This window comes from Ursus maritimus, unplaced genomic scaffold (assembly GCF_017311325.1).
Source record: "Ursus maritimus isolate PB19 unplaced genomic scaffold, ASM1731132v1 scaffold_19, whole genome shotgun sequence".
In the NCBI taxonomy this organism is placed as follows: domain Eukaryota; kingdom Metazoa; phylum Chordata; class Mammalia; order Carnivora; family Ursidae; genus Ursus; species Ursus maritimus.
Window position 1 is genome coordinate 1,044,089 of NW_024424341.1, and position 17,846 is coordinate 1,061,934.

Below are 17,846 nucleotides of genomic sequence, written 5' to 3' on the forward strand. Positions count from 1 at the left end.
TGCCTTGCCGGGGCTGGGAGCCAGCGGGCCACGGTCCCTGCTCACATACCCTGGGCCGGCGTCCAGGGCTGTCCGGGCGCCACCCGCCCGCCTGGTGCCAGCCTCTGGGCTGGGCTGATGGCAGCAGAGGAGTCAGGGATGGCAGCCGGGCCAGCCCATCTCACAGACCGTCTCCGTGCGAGCTGGTGTTCTCTGGTGGGGCGGGCGGCCTCAGAGAGCTGGAGACGCCATCTCCCTCCCATTCTTGCTGTGTCCCCGTCTGCCGAGATGGGCAGGTCACGGGTGTTGGGTGCGTGAACCAAGGAAGGAGTGAGGGGCTCACGGGCTGCAGGGTGGGGGTCACCTGGCAGCCCCCCGGCCCCTGGCTGCCACGCCCGGCCCTCTGACCCCGCTCTCCCTGACTCCTGTCTCCAATTTCCTGCTTTAAGCTGATAAGCTTCTGGGAGATTCTTCCTCTCCTGCTCAGCCTGGGTGTGGGGAGAGGATGGGGGCCCGCGTGACTCGGGCACCACGACAGCAGCAGACGGGGTTCGGGCCAGCCCCTGCCCCTCCCTTTCCAGTTCCTGACATCCCTCCCTGAACTCAGGAGATGGTTGTTTATTTGTTTATTTTGGTAAAAGACACAGAACGTAGGGGCGTCTGGCTGGCTCAGTCTATGGGACACGCAGCTCTTTTTTATTTTTAAATTTTATTTATTTACTCTTAAGTAATCTCTACACCCAAAGTGGGACTTGAACTCATGACCCTGAGATCAAGAGTCACACGCTCTTCCCACTGAGCCAGCCAGGCACCCCAAGGTTGTGACTCTGGATCTCAGGGTTGTGAGTTCAGGCCCCACGTTGGGTGTAGAGAGCACTTAAAAATGAAATTAAAAAAAGAAAAAGGTACAGAACAAAGAATTGATCATCTTAACCATTTTTTAAAAGATTTATTTGAGAGCGAGAGAGCATGAGCAGGGAGGGGAGGCGGGGAGAGAAGCAGACTCCCCACGGAGCGGGAGCCCCACGCGGGGCCTCGACCCCAGGACCCTGAGATCACGAGCAGAGCTGAAGGCAGCTGCGTCATTGGCGGAGACCTCCAATCGCCCCCGTCTTAACCATTTTTAAGTATGCAGTTTGGTGGTATTAAGTGCTTTCTCAGTCAGTATTGTGCAACCGACCTCACCCCCCCCACCCCCGGTCCCCAGAACTTTCCTCCTTCCCCAACTGAAGCCCTGCCGTCACCTTCCCCGTCCCAGCCTCAGGGCTGCTCACAAGCCAGTCCCAGGGAACGTGAAGGCGCCTCCTGTCCTCCCCTCCAAGGTGTGCGTCTGCCTCCAGGAGCCTCCCGGTGCCCGTACAGCAGATGCCCTCCTTGCTCGCGGGTGCCCCCCTGGCGCACGGGTCCGCCCCGCCCCGGTGTGCAGACGCTCCCCCCGCCCCCCCGAGTGCACGGGCTCCTCCCCCGGGTGCACGGGGTGCTCACCCCAGCCCCCCCACGAGGGGTGCTCCCGGAGTGTCAGGCAGCCCTGGCGGGTCAGAACGTGAGTGTCCTAGGGCAGGGCCTGCGAATAGGTCCTCAGGAAGTTACCTGGGTGGGTGGGTGGAAGAAGGATGGATGGGCGGACACGTGCATGGCTGGCTGGCTAGCTGGGCCATCGGGAGGACAGACGTCGCTGGGCTGGTACGAGGCGGGTGCCTCCCTCTCTGGGGACGGGCCAGTGCTGGCGCTTGGCGGGGGAGAGGCAGAACCTGGGGCTGGAAAGTACAGCGGGAAGGCGAGGAGGAGCTTTAGAAGCCTTTGCCGTAAATGCATTTTCCTCTTGCCTCCTGGGCCGGATCAGATGGATTTTTTTTAAAGGAAAATGCGCAATTGCTGAAAAACTTCATATTTCTGGTTGAGCCGGTTGCTGTCGCCAGTACGTGTAACGGAAGGAGAGGCACCCTCGCGTCAGGGGCGGCTCCCGCGGTGGGAGCGTTGCAGGGTGACCTGGAGCCCGCCTGGGCTCCTCGGGGTTTCCTCGTTGTGGGCGTGATAGGAGGGGCTCGGTCAGGGGTTGGTGGGAAGGGACTGGAGCCCTGTGCCCCAGCCCTGAGCTCTGCCCCTAGTCTGAGATCCAGTCTCACCCTCCGACGACCCACCGCGGACAGCCCTGCGGGCGGGATCTGTGAACGCCCTTGTACAGAAGCAGGAACTGAGGCCTGGGGCAAGGTGCCCACACGTGCCGTGAGGTCAGGGGTCCTCCCACTGTCCCCTGCTCTCAGCTTCTCTGCCACACCCCAGCTCCTGGTCTGGGTGAGGGCCTTGGGCCCCAGGGCAAGGCAAGGATGGGGGACAGACAGGCAGAGGTGTGCACAGCCCCCTGGCCCTGCAGTGACCCTGGGCCTGGGCGTGGGGCGGGGTGTTGGCAGGGTTCGCAGTGGTCTCAGCAGCCTGGGTTCCATGGGAGAGGAGCCCCTCCTTTGTCCCGGCCTGCAGGCTGGGAGTACGAGGGGGTCCAGCCAAAGCCCGTCTAAACAGCAAGGGGCTGGGAGAACCAGAGCTTCCTCCTGGCATGGAGGGGACGCCCCGCCCGACAGAGGAAGAAGCCCCGTCACCAGCTGGAGGCCGTGGGGACGCTGCAGACTGGCCACCCCCACAGGGACCCTGTGCTTGGAAGGCTCCCTGGAGGCACTGTTATTTGACCTTTCTTTCCCCAGAGGAGGCAGCCCAGCCCCTGGCTTGTTCTTAGCACGCCTCTCCTGGCCCAAGCCGGGAGCTCAGGTCAGGTGGTTGGGGCTCAGGCTGGCCACGCGGCTGCCCCCCGCGTGTCTGAGGCGTTGCCGGGTCACGGCTCACGCTTGGGGGTCCGAGGCGTGGACAGCAGGTCGGCTTTCATCCTCTGACCTCAGAGGAAAGGAGAGCGGGGTTCCTCTGCTTAGCTGCAGACGCTGAGCCGTGAGGCTGCTTGTCCAGGAGGGGACGGGTCGCCGTAGGCACCAGTCCCTTAGTGCTCTGCTCTGCCCTCCTGGGCGGCCAGGACTGGGCTCAGCCTGGGCCCCCTGGTCCCTGGAGGTGACGGGGGAGCAGGGCCACTCCAGTGGTGGCCACGTGCTGCTGGACGCTCGGGGTAGCATGCGGTGCCTCTCCTGGTCCAGCGCCCTCTCGGGCACCCCCAGGAAAGGCCGAGAGGGCCCCTGGTTCCCTGCTGATGGGACCCACACCAGGACACCTCCCCCACCACCCCCCGCCAATCCCCGATTCCTGGGGCCCAGATGAGCCCCAGGCCCCCCAGGCCCCTGCTGCCCTTGGTCCAGGTAGCGTCCAGCTGTGCTGGCTGGAAGAGGTGTCAGCGGGTTGAGAGGAAAGGTGGGAGCCCGCTGTGGGCCCGTGGGCAGCTCTCACAGGTCCGCCAGGAGCCAGGCTGACGGCTGTGAGCCCCACGGTTCCTCCAACCAAGGAGAAGGGACAGCCGAGGGGCGCTGGGGCGGCCGGCGCGTGACTGAGTTGAGAAGTCAGCTGTGTTAACTGAGACTCTAAGGTTTTATTTTACTTATTTTATTTTTTAGATTTATTTATTTGTTTTAGGGAGAGACAGCACAAGTGGGAGGGGCAGAGGGAGAGAGACTCTCAAGCAGACTCCTCGCTGAGTGGAGTCCAACTTGGGGCTCGATCTCACGACCCTGAGATCACAACCTGAGCCGAAACCAAGAGTTGGACACTCCACCGACTGAGCCCCCCGGGCGCCCTTGAAACTAGGAAATTTTAAAAAGAGGAAAAGTGAGTTAGGAAAGTCAGCCGCCTTGTCACTGTCTGGGGGCTGGACTCGTGGCGGTGTGTGCCAGAGACACGGGCGGACAGGGTGAGCCACGTGTGTGCGTGGAGACATCGCATCAGGTGATGCTGGTGAGCAGAACCCGTGGAAGGACACAGCGTGCCCGTGGACGTGCTCTGAGTGACAGGTGACTTGTGCGCTGTCTGGACGCAGTATGACAGCGTGTGAGTCCTGAGTGACAGGTCCCATGTTGGCGGGCTTGCTCACGCGGGCAGGGAGGCGGCATCTGGGCAGGAGGTGACTAGGGGTGATGGCCACAGTGATATTTGGGGGGCAGTGTCTGGGGTGATGCCAAGGGCAAAGAGTTAGGGTGATGCTTGGCAGTGATGTCCAGTGGGCTGGGGGGCAGTGTTGGGGCTTGATGTCAGGGGCTGATGTCTGGGGGGTGATGCGGGGGGCGATGTTGGGGGCAATCGGGGTGATATTTTGGAGGTGATGCTGGGGGCAGTGTTGGGCACTTGATGTCTGGGGATGATATTTGGGGGGTGATGAGGGGGGTGATGTCAGGCTGATGTCTGGGGGGTGATACTGGGGGCGATGCTGGGGGACAGTGTTGGGGGCTTGATGAGGGAGTGATCAGGGGGGTAATGCTGGGGGCTTGATGTCCTGGCGTGGTGTCCAGGGGTGATGCTGGGGGGCGATGTTGGGGTGATCGGGGGTGATGTCCGGGGCACAGGGCATCCGTGTGGCCATGCTAACTGCCCTGTCCCCCCCTGCAGCCTGCCTGTCCCGCTTCAACGCCCTGTCTCTGGTCTACCTGCTGTTCCTGCTGCTGCTGCCGTGGTTCCCGGGCCCCTGTCGGCACGGCATCCCAGGTAAGGGCTTGGGCACTGGCTTGTGCGGGGAGGGGCACTCAGGGTCCTGGAGCCCTTTGTCCACATGGACCGGCTGAGGTCCGTGGGGCGTGGGTGCCCTCTGCAGAAGCCCTGGGCAGTTTAGTGGCCGGGGTGAAGGAAGAGTGGCCCAGTTTTATTTTACCCTTGCCGACCCCGAGCCAATTTCAGCATGTCTCTCTGACTGCGTGTTATCGGGGCATGCCGGAGGTAGTGGGGGGTCATCGGACGGATCCCCCTTGCCCCTGGGGCTTCCCGGGCACCGTGGGCAGCCTGTCTCCCTGCAGGCTCCCTCTCCCACTCTACACTCCTCTGCCCGGTGAGGCTCCGGCCAACCCCTTACTACGGCTGCCACATCCACCCCCACCCCCACCCCTTCCGTGGTTGCCTGAGCTCTGTGGGGTTTCAGTCTGTCTCCAGCCACCTTGTCGTTCGGGTCGCTGGGCATGTCGTCTGGGTCCTGAGCTCCTGGTGGGTGGGCGCTGTCTCAGTCTCCTGTGTTCTCCAGATGGGACAGAGGTGGGGGAGCCCGTCAGGGGCTGCACCCCCTGGAGGGTGGGAATGTGGACTCGGGCGTGGAGCCATCCGAGAAGGGCTGAGAGCAGAGAGGCCGGCTCAGGAGCCCCGGGCGGTAGTGGATGGGCTGTCCCTGCTCCCTGCTATGTGGCTCTGGCAGGCCCCCTGTGAACAGGCACAGATCTGCAGCCGGTGGCACGGGGTCGTTGGGGTCCACACTTGCCCAGAGGACCCTTCACCCTGGGCGCCTGCCACCTATTCGCCTGTGGTTCACGGTCTGTTTCCGCCAGCTTTTCGGGGAGGGTAACGCGCAGCAACCTGTCCCCAAAAGCTGCTCTGCCCTCCGTGGGTGGGGAGCCCCGTGGTGCTGGAGGGGGAGGAGAGGTACCCAGGTCCGAACGGGTCCCCCAGAGAAGCCGGCTGTCTGCAGCATGAGAGCAGTGCCTGGGAGAGAGGAGCAAGAGAGGAGCCCAGCAGGGCCGAGGACCAGGTTGGCCAGGACAGCCGAGGGGCCCTTGAGGGAGATGGGAGCTGCTGGGTGCAGCCGGCCGGCTGCTTCGGGGCCTTGGGGGCGTCCGAGCCCTCCTGTGGCTGCTGCAGCCCCCCTCGTCTGCTCAGGCTGGAGGTCGGGAGACTGGCCGGGCCTCGTGGGCCGGGCTCACAGCATCACCAGGCTGGTTCCTTCTGGAGGCCACTGTCCACGGTCAGGGCCCTGCGGTGCCCCTCGTTCCTCTGGCTCTGGCCCCCACAGCCTCCCTCCTTGCTGGGGTGCTATTCTTACAGTGCAGGTGGAATTCTGGGAGCAGAGGGCAGCGAAGGCTTCTGGGGTGGGGCAGCACAGGGGCAGGGCTGAGAGCTGCTGGGGCTACCAGGCCAACGCCTCCCCCAGGCCGGCTTGCTGCAGCTGTCCAGGATTTGCAGCTCAGGCAGCAGGGCCCACCTCCCACAGGGCCCTCCCCTTCCCTCCTTGAAGTCCATGCGCTCTGTTCCCAGCCTCTCCCCTCCATGGGCAGTGGGGGAGGTGGGCCCTAGCCAGAGCAGGAGGGGCCGGTGGGGAGGACTTAGGGAGAGTTGGGAAGACTTCCCTGCCTGACCTCTGTCTGTCCATCTGTCCACCCTCAGAGGCCCTTTAGGAACAGGGAGGCTGCCTGGTTTTTCCGGGTGGGAGAGGGGAAAATGGGAGGCCCACCCGTGCCCGGGAGTCCGGGCCTCAGCACCGGCATCTGGTGGAAGGTCTGACGCCGCCTGGGCCCCGAGGGTGCTGACCCCTGGCCCCGTCCCCACGGGGGCGTCTGCTGGGAATGCAGCTGCCTGTGCTGAGGAGGCGTCGGTCACCTCAGGGCAGCTCCAGCTCTGTCCTGGGCCCCGAGCCCTCTGGGGGCAGGGCTGGGGTGGGGCAGGGGTGCCACAGAAGCCGCGGGCAAGGGTGAGTGTCACCTGTCGCTTACCACTTCGGGACTTCAGACCCCGTCCCTGCCTTAGTCCCCCCCCCAGGCTCCCCAGCCCCCCAGGGGCTGCTTCTGCGGCTTTCCCTGGGGGCGCGGCGGGGAGGGCCCGCTGGTCCGGTCTGCGAGCAGGCGGGCACCGCAAGGGTCCCTGGCGTGTGCTGTAGGGCGGGGTGTGGGTCCCCGTGTGTGACAGGTGTCGTCACTGGGACACAGGTGTCCTAGGACCTCAGGCCTGTGAGGAGAGCTCATGACTCAGGCTCTCCCCATCCCTGTCCACCCACCGCCCGGGAGCCTTCTTGTGACTGCGGGCGCCCTCCCCAGCGTCTCAGAGCACCGCCTCCCGAGGCCCCCCTGCACACCCAGCAGCCAGGCTCCTGTCGGGGGTGAGGTCTGCAGAGCTGGTGTAGATGCCACGCCTGGCCGGCCTGAGGAAGAGGGCTGCAGGAGCGAGGCCCGTGGGGATGGTGGTTCGCCGGGTGGGCAGTGCGGACGGGGCAGCGCAGGAACGCCCAGGGGTGGGGGGCCCGTGAGCTGTGGCTGGGAACAGGGTCCCCGCCGAGGGCACTGTCAGGGCGGTTCCGGGGGCTCCAGCCCAGGATTCCTGCTCCAGGTCAGAGCCTTTGTACTAACGCACTCCGGGAAGACCCCCCCCGCCCCCCATCCTGCTTCCTTGTCTCCTGAGGTCCCCAGCCTGCCAGCTCCACTTCCGGTTTCCCTGGGAGCCTGAGCCCCCATCCCTGCTCCTTCGTGGGGGTGGCTTCTGCACCCCCCCCAGCTGCACACACAAGTGGGGAGTGGGCAGCCAGCAGCCCCAGGAGCTCGAGCTGCTGCTCGGCCCCCCAGCACCCCCTCCCCCGCCAGACCTGGTCCACAGGGACGTTTCCGGCAGTGTAGCGGGTCCCTCCTGGGCGGATGCAGAGCCCCTTACCGGCCTGACCCCTGCCCCGGCCTCTGGGTGCCCTCCCTGCTGTCCTGCTGTCCACGAGTGGATCTCCACGTGGCCGGCCTGCCTCCCCGAGACCGCACCGAAGCTCAGTGGGCAGCGTGGGCCGGCACCCAGCGTTGTCAGAGGGGTCAGCAGGCCGGGTCAGGCCAGGCCTCCTGCCCCTGCTGCTCACACGCACGTTCCGACCCCCGACCCTCCCCGCCTCTCCCACGTCCTGCTCACCCAGCCCCCACCTGGCAGGGAGCTGAAGCCACGCGGCCACGCGGCCAGTGCTCTGGCTCCTTTGGCTTGGTGGCGGCTCGTGGTCCGGGACACTGTGTGTCCCACGAAGGGAGCTCGGGGTGAGGAGGGGAGGACAGTGGGGGCAGTGGTGACGTCTGATACGGATTGTCCGGTGTCCGAGGGGAAGACGGTCAGGTGGGAGCCAGGTGGGGCCCCCTCCTGCTGAGGGGTCTGGAGCCTAGCACTTCCCTCCTGGACTCATGGGTTTTCGGGTGTATGAGGAGCCTGGCAGCTTGGCACTTGAGGCCTTGGTCCCGGTAGTCCCGCGAGCCCCACCCCAGGGGTCCGTGGCTCCGAGCAGGGTGCGTCCGCGGGGGTGGGAAGGGGTGCTCCCACTGCCCCTGGCGGTGGGACTTCCCGGGTCTGCAGGAGCGGGGCTGCACAGGGGAGCTGGCGGAGTGGAGTCAGCCTGGCGGGGCAGGGAGGCTGTGTCCCTGCAGCCCTGCAGCGTCCCGCAGGTAGCCCGGCTCCTCCTCCTGCCGGGAGGCCCTGGGCCTCTCCCTGCACTTGGCCTGGTGCTGCGAGGGGAGTTGGCCCAGCCAGGGCTGAGGGCCAGATGTTCCGTTCATTTTCCGTCTGCCCTTCCCAGTGCTCCACCAGCCCCACCCTGCTCTCCCCTTCACTCACCCCTGCCCCCGAGGGTCGGAGGCTGGGAGGGACCTAGAAATGAGCGTTGGTGCGGCCGTCTGAGTCCTGCCTGCGCTGCCCCTGGGACTCCCCTGCCTCCTGTGAGCCTGGCTTCCTCCTGCAAGGTCAGGTGGGGCAGGGGGTAAACGGGGGCCAGTGCTCCAGGGGTCTCACCTGCTGGAGGAGGGGGACACAATGCAACAGGGACCTGAGCTTACCAGCCTTGGGCCGGAGAAAGTGAGACACCTCTGTCCCCGAGCCTGGGAGTCGGGCGAGGCCGTGCTAGGGGAGGAAGCCGTCCACAGCCCGAGTCCTGAAGGCAGGATTCAGAGCGCACGATCTCAGCTCCTGGCGTGGAGCGCGAGCTGCCCACCGCGCAGAGCTGAGGTGGTGCCGGGGATCCATGGGTCCTTCCCGAGCCCAGGCCAGGCTGCGCAGACCTCTCCCTGCAGCCACGGCCTCCCTGCCACGGGCTGAGCCCACCTCCCGCCAGCGGCAAAGCGCACAGGGCACCTTGTCTGGGACCGCGCCTGCCTGCACTTGGAGCCCCTGGGTCCGGGTCCTCGACTCCGTTTCCCTCTGCACAGGGGGGACTCTGGTGGGATTTGGGTTCTCCAGGATGGATGAAACTAGGGCCCCGTGCCAGCCTCACCCCTGCCCGCTCTACCCACAGGCCACACTGGTCGCCTCCTCCGGGCCCTGCTGGTTTTCACCCTCCTCTTCCTGGCAGCCCACCTGGCCTTCCAGATATGCCTGCACACCGTGCCCCGCCTGGACCAGCTTCTGGGGCCCAGCTGTGAGTGTCCGTGGGTCTGGGAGACCTAGTGGCCTTTGTGAGCTTGCTGGGAGCCCTGGGGAAGGCCGCCTGTCCCACCCAGGCTGTGCCTCGTACAGGCCCTGAGCGCCTGTCCACAGGGTATGTTCGGTCCACATGGCCCAGGTTAGTGCCAGTGTCAGCTGGTCCCGTTCTGGCCCCCACGAGTTAGGCCTCTGCTGTGGTCTTGAGCACCCAGCCTCAGCTCCTGGCTGGGGGTCCCCGTTGTGCCACGCAGAACGTACGGGCCTTCGACCCACCTGGTTCTCTCTGGGTGGGCCTTCGTTTCCCTACTAGTAAGGGCAGCCTTCTGCGAGCATCCCTGACTTTAACCATGTTCTTGGGGCTCCCAAGGGCCTCCTGACCGCAAGGAGTAGGGTTGCTTGGTGCTCGCTGCCTGACCCCGTCCCCCGCGCCTCTCTCCACAGGCAGTCCCTGGGAGGTCCTCTCCCGGCACGTGGGGGTCACGAGGTAAGCACGCTCCCTGCCTCCAGCGCCGGGGCCCCCCATCCTCTGCCTTCCCTGCCTGGCATCTGCCCTCCCCAGCCCACCAGCGGGCTCTCCCTGCCCCCACAGGCTGGACCTGAAGGACATCCCCAATGCTGTCCGGCTCGTGGCCCCCGACCTCGGCGTCCTGGTGGCTTCCTCCGTGTGCCTCGGCCTCTGTGGGCGCCTCGCCCGAGAAGCCCAGCGGAGCCAGCATGCCCAGGAGCTGGTGAGGGCTGTGGGCGGGCGGGGTGTGTGCTGGAAGAGCTCTGTCCGCTTGAGGACGATTTCATTTTTCCTTCTTTACACACATGTGGACTTTGTAAGAGTCAGTACGTGCTTGTTACGGAGAGGAGGCGTCAGAGGTGGGAGACACCGAGTGTCCCCTCCCAGGGCTGTGGGGCGCCCTGAGCAGGGCCTCCTATGTGCTTCCAGACCTGGTCCTAGCAGGGCTCCATCTCGGGGGGACTCGTGGGGCCCCAAGTCTCGTCTGTGCCTTCAGAAGCTGTCCCCGGGGTCCTTTCAGGCCAAGGGCAGTAGGGAATCATCCCTGCAGGGAGGGACCTGCTGGCTGTCAGGGAGGCACTCTGCAGGCTGGGGGCCCCTCAGGCTGCCTGCCCCTGACCCCAGCCCAGCGGGCAAGGCTGGCACCCCACTTTGAGAGGGGGGAACAGGAGCCTGAGCTCAAGGTGCTGTTCCAGGCCCTTGTGGGGCTTGGGAGCACCCTGCTGCCTGCCCTCGGGGCTCCGTCCCCCAGCGGCCCCTCTCCCCCCTCCCCTCCCCCGGCGGGCCTGTGGGCCCCACCAGCCAGGGCTGCCTCTGGTTTCCTTGTTAGCGGAGCCAGGGCTTCCCGGAACAGCGCTGCCGTGAAGGGGCTGGACTCAATCCTGAAATGTGGGGTGGGACAGGCGGGGGCCAGCCACTGCACGCTGCCCAGCGCCCTCACAGCCCAGTGCCGCCCTGGGGGCTGGACCCTGGTCTGCCCCATGACTGGGACAGGTCACCTTGTCTCAGTGTCCTCAGTGGCTAATGAGAGCCTTGCTGACCCGGGGTGGCTGGCATGGACGTCCTCGGAGAGAAGTGGGGTACCCTGCATGCATGCGAGTACAGAGCGAGGTGCACGTTCACGTGACGCCACCCACGGACAGCGCACACGCAGTCGTGCGCACACGTGACGCCTGACATCACACGCATGGACGAGCGTGCTCAGGGGGGGCCTGCGGGGCCGCAGCGGGGGACGGGGAGGGAAGGAGAAAGTAGCTCCCGCCAAGGCCCCTGTGGCGGCCGGAGGGACCTGCAGAGCCGGGCCGGAGCCGGGACTGGCCGGCTGGACGCTGCAGGCGGCCCGAGCACCTGTCTCCCCGCCCAGCAGCTGCCTCTGCTCTTCCTGCAGACACTGACTTTCCATGGGCGCTCAGACGCGTTCCCAGGGCCGCGGCCGGCTGTGGGCGGGGGTGAGCTCAGGCCTGGCTGCTGTCCCACTCCCCCCTTCCCCTCGCCTGCCCCTCCCCCTCCTTCCAGGCTCTGCTCATGGGCTCCTCCCCGGGGCCTCCCCACCCTCCTGGCTGAGGGCAGGACAGCGGGGAAACAGAGGTCAGGTGACTTGCCCAAGGCTGCTCAGCTAGGAGGCGTGAGCTGGGGTGGGAGCAGGTCGCCTGGACGCTGAGTGCCACCCTGTGCGAAAGGCATGGGCATGGTACCCATTTGCAGGTGGGAACGTGTTGAGGGGGCTGGGCACTTGGGAAACAGCTTCGTTCTGGGAAACCTTGAAGGAGGGCCGGGGTGGGGGGTGGGGGAGGCCCTGACCTCTGTGAGGCCTGGCAGGCTGCCCGCCCCTGGCTGCCCAGGTGCCTCACAGGCAGCAGAAAGAGAACAGGGTCCTCTGCACCCCCATCCCCCTACGTAAGAGGAAAGCACTTCCTCAGCCCTGGGACCGAGGGGCATGGACAGAATGGTGCTCCGCAAACTGTGGAGTGTGGGGACGCCGTGTGTGCACACGCTGCCTTTTTCCTGAAAATCCCCACTTGGGGCCCCTCAGGAGCCAGGGGTTTTGAGGATACGCGCGGGAGTCTCAGGGGGCCCCCAGTCTAGAGAGAGAAATAAAGAAGAGGCACTTGTGGGGTCCTGGAATAGTCTGACCCAGCCTGCAGGGGTCAGTCGCCATGTGTGCCAGGCCTGGCAGGAGTGTGTCCTGGGTTGGGGTAGGCGGCCTCTGGGAAGGCCTGATGGGCAGACCTCTGGGTACAGAGCGTGGCACAGTCCACGCTCGGCCAGCAGCCCCTTTGCCCTCCCTCCCTGAGCGGCCTGAGTGCCATGCCCCTGACCTCTGCCCCTCCTCATGATCTTGGCAGGACGATGATGACAGGGAAGTGGACACCGGCTCCCCAGTGGGGCCTCAGGGAGCCCCTGTGCTGGCCCCCACGCGGAGGTCGCGGCTGGCCACCCGGTTCCAGATCACAGTGCACTGGCTGCTGGTGGCCGCGGGGCGGACCCTGGCCATCGTGCTGCTCGCGCTGGCAGGTACCCACTGGGCAAGGAGCAGGGACCCCAGCACCGACTGCCACACAGGGAGGGTCTCAGCAGCCCGCCGAGCTCCCCGCTGGCCACCGAGACAGTGGTCTCGTGGCCTGGCCAGGAGTGACCCTGCTGCCTCTGCCCCGTCCCTCAGGCATCGCCCACCCCTCCGCCTTCTCCAGCGTCTACTTCCTGATCTTCCTGGCCACCTGCACCTGGTGGGCATGCCATTTTCCCATCAGCCCCCTGGGCTTCAGCACCCTCTGCGTCATGGTGGGCTGCTTCGGCGCCGGCCACCTCATCTGCGTCTACTGCTACCAGACGCCCTTCGCCCAGGCCATGCTCCCCCCGGCCGGCATCTGGGCCAGGTGAGGTCCACCTGCACGGGCCCCGCCCCTCCCCCTCACCAGGCCCTGGCTGCCTGGTCCCCAGATCCCCCTTGGTCGGCAGTCAGTGGCTCACCTTCTCCGGGCAGGGTGTTCGGTCTCAAGGCCATAGTGGCCCGCAGCAACTGCTCCAGCCCCAACGTGCTGGTCCTCGATACGAGCCACGACTGGCCCGTCTACGTGAGCCCCGGCATCCTGCTGCTTCTCTACTACACCGTGACCTCACTCCTTAAGCTCCGCACGCACCAGCCCTTGGACCAGGTGAGCGCCCGGGGCCACGGCCCTCTGATGGCCCTCCACCCCCACCCACCCCCGGGCTGGGAGCTGAGCTCCGCGCTGGTCTCTGCAGAGGAAGGAGACGGCCGGGAGCGACGAGGAGCAGGAGGTGGAGCTGACCCAGGTGGACCAGTGGCCCCAGGGCCAGGCCAGGGCTGCAGCCGCCAAGGAGGAGGGAGCTGCCCAGGTGAGGAGCCGGGGCTGAGCTGTGGCGCTGGAGCCTGCCCGCCCGAGGGCTTGGCTCACGGGGTCTCGGCTTGTCTCTGCAGTGCATGCTGTCCACAACCACGGGGTCTGACTGGGAGACCGACAGCTGCACCGTGCATGACCTGACTGGCCACAGCCCCGTCCAGCAGCGCCCCCGTGAGTGCCATATGCCCCGGGCTGCCCAGGGACCCGGCCTTCCGCCGGCGCTGTGGTGCTGCCCCCTGGTGGCCAGGGGTGGTCTTGCTCTGCTGACCTCTCCCTCTGTGCTGTCTGGGGCCCACCCAGGACTCGGACATGTGGTCAGGCTGCCCACCTGAGACCTTGCTGGACGCTCCAGGTCTCCCACCCCTTCTGCCTTTGCCTTCCAGGTCCCAGAGGACTGGACTGCTGCCGCTCGGGCTGGCCCCAGGGCCTAGGGCTGCCAGCTGTCTTTGGGGTAGATGTGCCTGGGAGCTGTGCGTCCACAGCCGCCCATGGGGAGGGCGGGGCATTTTCCTGGGCACTTCTCTCTTTACCCTAAGGCTTGATTTCCATTTTGCACGAAACAGGAGATGGAGTGGCTGGCGCCCCGGGGACTTGCCTGGGCACAGAGCTGGAAGGGGGTCAGGGCCTCTGTCCAACCTGTCCCTTCACAGTCTTGGAAACCAAGATGGTGAATGGGACCAGGACTGGCCAGGGAGCAGCATCAGACAGGAGCCGGGCCCTCTGCCAGCATTTTCTGCCCCTAGTGCCGCCCCCCACTGGCCGCTGAGTTTGAGGGCAGCGTTTGGTGTGGGTGAGGGGCTCCCTCCGTTGATGTTGGAGCTTCCCCAGTGGGAGTCCTGCTCCCTGGTGACCTCTGTCCCCTCCCCCCTCAGCGCACCCCAGGCTGGCTGGGCCTCGAGAGACGTCTCCACTGCACAGTCTGGGTCATCTCATCATGGACCAGAGCTACGTGTGTGCTCTCATCGCCATGATGGTAAGGGGCAGCCCCCCGGTGGGCCCTTCCTGCTGCTTCCCTCGGGAGGCTCTGGAGGCGGGCGGTGTCCTGCTGGACTGCGAGCCGCCCCGCGTGTGCGTGTGCACGTGTGTGTGCGTACGTGGAGTGGGTGGGTACGCACGTGAGTTGTGTCCTGTGCCACCGGGCTCCAGTCCGAGGCGTGTTGGCCTCCCTGTCCCCGGGCAGGCTGGGAGTGCAGGGCCCCGGGGGGCGGGGGCAGGGCGTGGGGGGGGCAGCAGGGCCTCCGGTGCAGCCCCGCCCACCAGCCCTGCCTGGCTGGCAGGTGTGGAGCATCACCTACCACAGCTGGTTGACCTTCGTGCTGCTGCTGTGGGCCTGCCTCATCTGGACCGTGCGCAGCCGCCACCAGCTGGCCATGCTCTGCTCGCCCTTCATCCTGCTCTACGGGCTGGCGCTGTGTGGCCTGCGCTACGTGTGGGCCATGGACCTGCGTCCCGAGCTGCCCACCACCCTGGGCCCCGTCAGCCTGCGTCAGCTGGGGCTGGAGCACACCCGCTCCCCTTGCCTGGACCTTGGCGCCATGGTGAGCGTCCCCCGCAACTCCAGGGCGCCGGGGCCTCAGTTGCCGTGACGGTGCTGTCCACTCACTCTGCGGCTCCCTGTGGAGAGTGAGGCCTGGGAGGGCAGGGCCCCGTGTGGCCGTCCCCACGGGGTCCCCTGCAGCCAGTCCACAGCAGGGGCTGTGTAGGTGTTTGTGGTGTGAGCGAGCCACGACCTTGTGTCCTCGGGGCTGCCGTCCCTGCGTCCCTGGCGTGTCCCGGTGCGAGGCCAGCGTGCCCAGTGCGCCCCTGCATCCGGACGTGTGTGCCTGTGCCTGTGCCTGGCGGGTGTGGGGGGTCGGCGGGGTTACACCTCCCCGTGTGGGGGGGCTCCGTGTGGGCCCGCGTCTCCGTGGCGGGGCCCTGGCTTGGGCCCCCGGTGACGCCGCGCCCGCCCCTCCCCCCAGCTGTTGTACACGCTGACCTTCTGGCTCCTGCTGCGCCAGTTCGTCAAGGAGAAGCTGCTGAAGAAGGCAGAGGCCCCCGCCGGCCTGACGGAGGTCACCGTGGCGGATGCAGGTGAGGGCCGGGGCCGCGGGGGACAGCGCCCTCCCGCCCGGCCCCGAAGCCAAGCCCCCGCCGCCCCCTGGCTTGACCCGCAGAGCCGACGCGGGCGCGGACGCTGCTGCGGAGCCTGGGGGCGCTGGTCACGGGCCTGTACGCCAAGTACTGGATCTTCGTGTGTGCGGGCATGTTCGTCGTGGTCAGCTTTGCCGGCCGCCTGGTCGTCTACAAGATCGTGTACATGCTTCTCTTCCTGCTCTGCCTCACCCTCTTCCAGGTGCCCGGCGGGGGACGCGGGGGGGGCGGGGCGCGGGGCACGACCCCGGCTCACCGCGCGCCCCCGCCAGGTCTACTACAGCCTGTGGAGGAAGCTGCTGAAGCTGTTCTGGTGGCTGGTGGTCGCCTACACCATGCTGGTGCTCATCGCCGTCTACACCTTCCAGTTCCAGGACTTCCCCAGCTACTGGCGCAACCTGACGGGCCTCACGGACGAGCAGTGAGCGGGGGCCGGGCGGGCCGGGCGGGCCGGGGCGGGTGTGCGGGGGCCCGCGGCGGGTCTGACGGCCGCCCCCTGCCAGGCTGGGGGACCTGGGCCTGGAGCAGTTCAGCGTGTCGGAGCTCTTCTCCAGCATCCTCATCCCCGGCTTCTTCCTGCTCGCGTGCATCCTGCAGCTGCACTACTTCCACCAGCCCTTCATGCAGCTCACCGACCTGGAGCACGTGCGCCCGCCCGGCGCCCGCCTCCCGCGCTGGGCCCACAGGTGCGCGCCCGGCCTGCGCAGCCGGCCCCCAGCTTCCGCGGTCCCCGGGGGCTGCAGCGTGCCCCCCCCCACTGCCCCGGCACAGAGGAGGGACGGGAAGGAGGCCAGTGGGTTCCCACGGGAGGGACCAGAGCAGAGCGAAGGCCTCAGCTGCCCCCTTCGAACACCGCGGGCGGGCCTAGGGGGTGCTGGGGACGCAGGAATGGGAGGGGCCTGTGGGGCCAACCCCAGGAGCTGGGTTAGGAAGTGATGCTTTGGGGCCCACCCTAGGCAGGACGCGGTCAGTGGGACCCCGCTGCTGCCGCAGGAGGGGGAGCAGGAGGCGGCCAGGGAGGAGGGGCCGAGGAGCACGGCTGACACCTGCCCAGCCATGCAGGGCCCAGAAGGTGAGTCCCACAGGTGGATAGGGGGCCCTATGCCCTGACCCCTGTGAGCCCCTCTTCCTCACGCCCCTCCCCCCCCCCGGAGCAGCCAGCAAGTGGGGCCTGGTGGCCGAGCGGCTGCTGGACCTGGCCTCCGGCTTCTCGGACGTCCTCGCCCGCGTGCAGGCGTTGATGCGACGCCTCCTGGAGCTTCACGTCTTCAAGCTGGTGGCCCTGTACACCGTGTGGGTGGCCCTGAAGGAGGTAAGGACGGGACGGACACCGTGCCCCCGTGTGCAGCGGGACCACCTGGAGCGCCGTTGCTGACCTCTCTGGAGGCGGGCACCCCGGGGCAGCAGGTGGCGGGGCCCCTGGGAGGTGGTGCCGCGCCCGCCGCAGCCCGTCCGTGCCCCCCAGGTGTCGGTGATGAACCTGCTGCTGGTGGTGCTGTGGGCCTTCGCCCTGCCCTACCCGCGCTTCCGGCCCATGGCCTCATGCCTCTGCACCGTGTGGACCTGCGTCATCATCGTCTGCAAGATGCTCTACCAGCTCAAGGTCGTCAGCCCCCACGAGTACTCCAGCAACTGCACCGAGGTGCGGCCGCGCCCCGCTCCCATACCCCGGGGTGATGGGGTCGGCGGGGGTCCTGCTCTCTGTCCCCCTCCCCCAGCCCCTGCTTGTGGACGCCCCTTCGCCATTAAGGTCGGTCAGAGGCTGACAGCCCACATGCATCCCTGCTGGGGGGGAGCTGCGGTCTGGCCTGCACCTGTCCGCAGTTGTGGCCGATGTGGGTGGGCCGTCCTGGGGTCGATGTCTGGCTCCTGGGGCGGGGGGGGGGTACGCAGGGGGGAGCAGGTGCTGATTCTCCCTTCCCCCAGCCCCTCCTCAACAGCACCAACCTGCAAAAGACAGAGATCAAGCAGTCCTTGCTGTACCGGGGGCCCGTCGACCCTGCCAACTGGTTTGGGGTGCGGAAGGGCTTCCCAAACCTAGGCTACGTCCAGGTGCGTGAGGGGCCACAGGGTCGTGGGGCCGGGGCGGGGGGGCCGGCCGGAGCGTGACTGGGCCCCCCTCCCCAGAACCACCTGCAGGTCCTGCTGCTGCTGGTGTTCGAAGCCATTGTCTACCGGCGCCAGGAGCACCACCGTCGGCAGCACCAGCTGGGCCCGCTGCCCGCCCAGGCCGTCTGTGCCGACGGCACCCGCCAGCGGCTGGACCAGGACCTGCTCAGCTGCCTCAAGTACTTTGTCAACTTCTTTTTCTACAAATTTGGGCTAGAGGTGAGGCCCAGCGGCAACCTTCACCCCCTCCCTGGGCAGGATGGGGGGGCCATGTCACCCTCTGTGTGGCCTTTGCTGGACATCTACCATGTCCGGGCCCTTGAGGGCCACCGGGGGAGGGCACAGGAGAAGGACCTGTGAGCAGGCTGGACCTCCCGGGCGCAGTCGGCCTGCCCTTGCAGAGTAAGGGCTGGGGGGCCCCGGCTGGAGACCGGGTTGGGGTCTCCACTGCGCTGGGACCTCCTGAGCTGTGGCTCCCCCTGCTCCTGCCC

At 67.0% G+C, this 17,846-nt stretch overlaps 1 protein-coding gene across 1 annotated transcript in view; it reads left to right on the forward strand.

Annotated features, from left to right (window-relative positions):
• Positions 1 to 4,439: 4,439 nt before the first annotated feature.
• PIEZO1 (piezo type mechanosensitive ion channel component 1) overlaps positions 4,440 to 17,846 on the forward strand; it is a 45,896-nt gene continuing 32,489 nt past the window's right edge. The window contains exons 1-20 of the mRNA XM_040633078.1: positions 4,440 to 4,608; positions 9,119 to 9,241; positions 9,688 to 9,730; positions 9,836 to 9,974; positions 12,097 to 12,265; positions 12,414 to 12,627; positions 12,735 to 12,906; positions 12,995 to 13,108; positions 13,191 to 13,284; positions 13,986 to 14,086; positions 14,391 to 14,651; positions 15,075 to 15,186; positions 15,270 to 15,448; positions 15,519 to 15,667; positions 15,750 to 15,932; positions 16,203 to 16,318; positions 16,404 to 16,558; positions 16,712 to 16,888; positions 17,173 to 17,298; positions 17,374 to 17,574. Of these exons, the coding sequence (XP_040489012.1) occupies positions 4,455 to 4,608; positions 9,119 to 9,241; positions 9,688 to 9,730; positions 9,836 to 9,974; positions 12,097 to 12,265; positions 12,414 to 12,627; positions 12,735 to 12,906; positions 12,995 to 13,108; positions 13,191 to 13,284; positions 13,986 to 14,086; positions 14,391 to 14,651; positions 15,075 to 15,186; positions 15,270 to 15,448; positions 15,519 to 15,667; positions 15,750 to 15,932; positions 16,203 to 16,318; positions 16,404 to 16,558; positions 16,712 to 16,888; positions 17,173 to 17,298; positions 17,374 to 17,574 (2,982 nt within the window). The 5' untranslated portion in view covers positions 4,440 to 4,454. The remainder of the gene's footprint in view (positions 4,609 to 9,118; positions 9,242 to 9,687; positions 9,731 to 9,835; positions 9,975 to 12,096; positions 12,266 to 12,413; positions 12,628 to 12,734; positions 12,907 to 12,994; positions 13,109 to 13,190; positions 13,285 to 13,985; positions 14,087 to 14,390; positions 14,652 to 15,074; positions 15,187 to 15,269; positions 15,449 to 15,518; positions 15,668 to 15,749; positions 15,933 to 16,202; positions 16,319 to 16,403; positions 16,559 to 16,711; positions 16,889 to 17,172; positions 17,299 to 17,373; positions 17,575 to 17,846) is intronic.